Source organism: Marmota monax, unplaced genomic scaffold, assembly GCF_021218885.2.
Source record: "Marmota monax isolate L192 unplaced genomic scaffold, Marmota_monax_Labrador192_F-V1.1 WCK01_AAM20220418_F8-fsc00081, whole genome shotgun sequence".
NCBI lineage: Eukaryota > Metazoa > Chordata > Mammalia > Rodentia > Sciuridae > Marmota > Marmota monax.
The window spans coordinates 387,547-391,416 of record NW_026695234.1 but is presented as its reverse complement, the minus strand read 5'-3'; the positions used below and the strand labels follow the sequence as shown (position 1 = coordinate 391,416).

The 3,870-nt window shown below is 44.8% G+C and overlaps 1 protein-coding gene across 1 annotated transcript; it reads left to right on the top strand.

The window, feature by feature from the left end:
* The first annotated feature begins 312 nt into the window (after positions 1 to 312).
* Positions 313 to 3,438, top strand: LOC131423954 (uncharacterized). The gene is made up of 2 exons (XM_058577157.1): positions 313 to 459; positions 1,717 to 3,438. Exon 2 carries the CDS (start codon positions 1,901 to 1,903, stop codon positions 2,717 to 2,719), a length of 819 nt encoding a protein of 272 aa, XP_058433140.1. The 5' UTR covers positions 313 to 459; positions 1,717 to 1,900; the 3' UTR covers positions 2,720 to 3,438.
* The last annotated feature ends 432 nt before the right edge of the window (positions 3,439 to 3,870 follow it).

The window sequence follows — 3,870 nt, the reverse complement described above, 5'->3', positions numbered from 1 at the left end:
CACTGAGAGGGCACAGGAAACACATTTCACCAAGACTGTGAAAAGTAAATTTGTGAGAGGAACACTGGTTTAAGAGTGTTACTAAAAGATAACAAAGTTACAAGTTGTGGTGAGCCGCTTCTGCCGTTTCTGCAGACTATGGTCGCCATTACAAGATGACGCTGGCTCCACTGTGGTCTGTGATAAACAACTTCTTATCTGGGAAAGTTGGCACATGATTTTTCACCACCCTGTGAGAAAGCTCTACGCGGCAGCTTTGCATTGGGGCTTGGGATGCTTTATTAAGGCTGGGAGGGGCATCCGGGAGGAAGAAGAAGAAATATCAAGGGCCTGAATAAACTGCTGAAAGAAGATTCCTGAGTTGCGTCTTCCTTGCGGGCAAGGGGTCGCGACAAGTGGTGCCGAGACCCGGGAACCAGAACTTTCAGCAGTCAGGGGTGGTGCACCGGTTAGTCCCAGGTAAGTGGGATCCGCGATTCAAAGCGGGGTTAGTCCCTAGTAAGTGGGATCCGCGACCAAAGCGGGGCAGCTCCTCTGTAAAGAAAGAGAGAGCATTACATTTTATTGCAGCTGCACTGTGTACTTTCGCTTTTGTTTTCTGTGTTTCTTTTGTTGTGTCATTTCGTTTTTGTTTTTTGTGCTTCTTTTGTTGTTGTGACGACAGGGACGCTCCCCTGTAAAAGGAAGAGAGCGGGGAATTCATAGAACGGAACGCTCCCCTGTAAAAGGAAGAGAGCGAGGACTTTTGTACTTTCACTTTCTTTATAGCTCTAAAAACATTATGGGTGTTGCTTCTTCAAGCCCAATTTTGTTGGCCCTAGATGGGTTGTTACATTCAAAAGGACTTAAGATAAAGCAGAGTACTTTGCAGATGTTTTTAAGAGAAGCTGATATAGCGGCTCCTTGGTTTGCTTTTTCAGGGAGTCTTACGGTTCCCAGCTGGGACAAATTAGGGAAAGATCTAGATTTCGCTCATGAGCAAGGTACCTTGCAGGGTGGCGTTATACCACTTTGGAAGTTAGTTAGAGGATGTATAACAGATGGTAAATGCCAGGAAGCTGTGAGTGAGGGTCAAGCTATTCTTGAGCAGCTGCATGAGGAAAAATCTGAAGGATCATGTAGTGAAGTGGCAGAGAGTATTAAAAGTAACAGTAGTGAGAAGGCAAAAGAGCCTGAAGATAAAAATAGGAGAAGGCTCTACCCAGACTTGACCGAATTAAAAACGCCTGAGAACACAAGCGACTCAGAGAGTTCTGAGGACCTTGATATATTGTTACAACAACTACATAAGATAAAAATGAAAAAGAAGAAAAAGGAGACACAGGGCACGCAGGCCTACTGTAAGAAGGGGAAGGGAGTTAACATCGGTCAACAAAACTCTGAGGAGGAGGAGGTAGAATATCTAGAAGAAGATATGGTGCCGATTGCCCCACCTCCGTATGTGGCGGGGGAGCCAAGGTTCCGGGAGATCTTTTCATGCACAAGTTTGGAGGACAGTTAATACAGATATGGGACTTGCATACCCTGTATTTCAGGACAATAACAGGGGAAGATATCATGAGCCTTTAGACTTTGAGATAATTAAAACCTTGGCAGAATCTGTCCGCACTTATGGCATAGATGCCGCTTTCACTCTCACTCAGGTGGAGGGACTTACTAGATTTTGCATGACTCCCTCAGATTGGGCTAGTCTAGTCCGCGCTTGTGTTTCCCCAGGGAAATATTAGGAGTCCAAAGTTGGCTGTTTAATGTTTCTGGCAGTACCCAAGACTTGGAGCGAGGTAGGAGACTTAAAATTTCTGCAAATAATTCACAATTGTTTAATGCTACATTACCCTCCGCAGCAGTCTGTCTCCAATCTCCGTTCCTGTTTCTTTTGGCTAATGTTACATTACAGGGGATGCTTAATTGTTCTAATATTACCTGTTATTTGTCTGAGTGTTGGAATGGCTCCTGGACTACGGCAATGGTTATGAAAATTCCAACTTTTGTCCCGATCCCGGTTACTGCAGATCCAGAGTCATTTCCTATTGTTGAACTACTTAGAGCCTGTAGAGATTTTGGAATTACGGCAGCTATAGTGACAGCTGTGGCGGTATCTGCTGCTGCAGCGGTTACGGCCGGAGTGGCCATGGCCAGTCAAGTACAAACTGCTGCCACCATTAATCAAGTTGTTCAACAAACTTCCACCATACTTGAGTCCCAAAATTCAATTAATCAACATATTTTGTCAGGGATTTTAGCTGCCAACCAAAGAATAGATTTACTCCAAGCTCAGGTAGAAGAATTGGCAGACTTGGTGCTTTTGGGTTGTGTTGACCAACGTGCACATTTATGCATAACCTCTGTCAGATTTAATGATTCCAGGAATGCCTCCCGCATCATTGGCGAATATTTGGCCGGAAATTGGTCCATGGCAGCAGAAAACTTGATCCAGTCTCAACTAACTCAGATTACTGTTTTGAATAGTACCCGTGTTGAACCAGTGACTTTGGGTCAATTCACCGATTGGATATCTTCTGCTGTTTCCTTCTTCAAAGAATGGGTGGGAGTAGGCATTTTTGGTGCAATGTGTTGCTTCGGTGTTGTACTTTGTTTGTGGCTTCTCTGTCGCCTTAAAACTCGCCATGCACAAGAAAAGGCTATGATCATACAAGCTCTTGCAGCTTTAGAAAATGGCAACTCGCCTCAAGTCTGGCTTGCGCATCTTAAGCAGTAAACCTTTGTCATGGTCGTTACACCCCAAGTTATTATAACATTGCACTGGGATCGACATGACTTTCCTTGTTATTCTCTTAGTGTTGGAAAGCCCTTGCACTCTGCCGGTCTTACTGCCATTGCACGCAGATGGGTTTCCACACTAGTGCTTTTCTATCGCCTTGAAGTTCGTGCCTTTCTTTCAGGGTGCTGTCAACTTGTTTGTCATTATAAACAGCCACAGTTCAGCCTCAGCTATCCCCCTTCGTCCACCATCGTCACGATACAGGATGCGAGGCAAGGCACTGCACTTGAGTGATCCTTGACGAGGACCTCAAGGAGAGCATGTCCTATTGCATGCGGGTTAGACGCGTCCACGCCCCGCCCCACGAAAAAAGGCGTCGGCTGATATGGCTTCAGATCTGGGGAAGGCGCCTCCTTAGGACTGAGTCATACTATGCAGCCACTTCTGCACAGTGGGATAGGACCTCTACTCTCGCCTGTATTGTTTTAAGAAAACAGAAAAGGGGGAACTGTGGTGAGCTGCTTCTGCCGTTTCTGCAGACTATGGTCGCCATTACAAGATGACGCTGGCTCCGCTGTGGTCTGTGACAAACAACTTCTTATCTGGGAAAGTTGGCACATGATTTTTCACCACCCTGTGAGAAAGCTCTACGCGGCAGCTTTGCATTGGGGCTTGGGATGCTTTATTAAGGCTGGGAGGGGCATCCGGGAGGAAGAAGAAGAAATATCAAGGGCCTGAATAAACTGCTGAAAGAAGATTCCTGAGTTGCGTCTTCCTTGCGGGCAAGGGGTCGCGACAACAAGTGACCAATAAAAATACAACACAGGTTCTCTGATCTCTGACTCTAAAACCTTTTAAACTTTTCTTATTATACAACATTTTCCTTATGAATTTTGAGCTTTGAAATGAGAAATTTAATGTAGTATTCTAAGAATTTGCAAGAAAGTGGTGATGAGGAAAAAATGTTACCCCCCCAAAAAAAGGAAGAAAGAAAGGAAAGAAAAAGAAAGGAAAACAGAGAAAGTCTTAAGGACAATTTTTTTTTTATACACAGGTTGTTATAGTCCAGAATCTGTCATTTAGATCATCGAGAAAAGGCCAGCTTTTTTTTCCTCCTCAGGGTCATGAGGTTAAGAGACTTCAGAAGG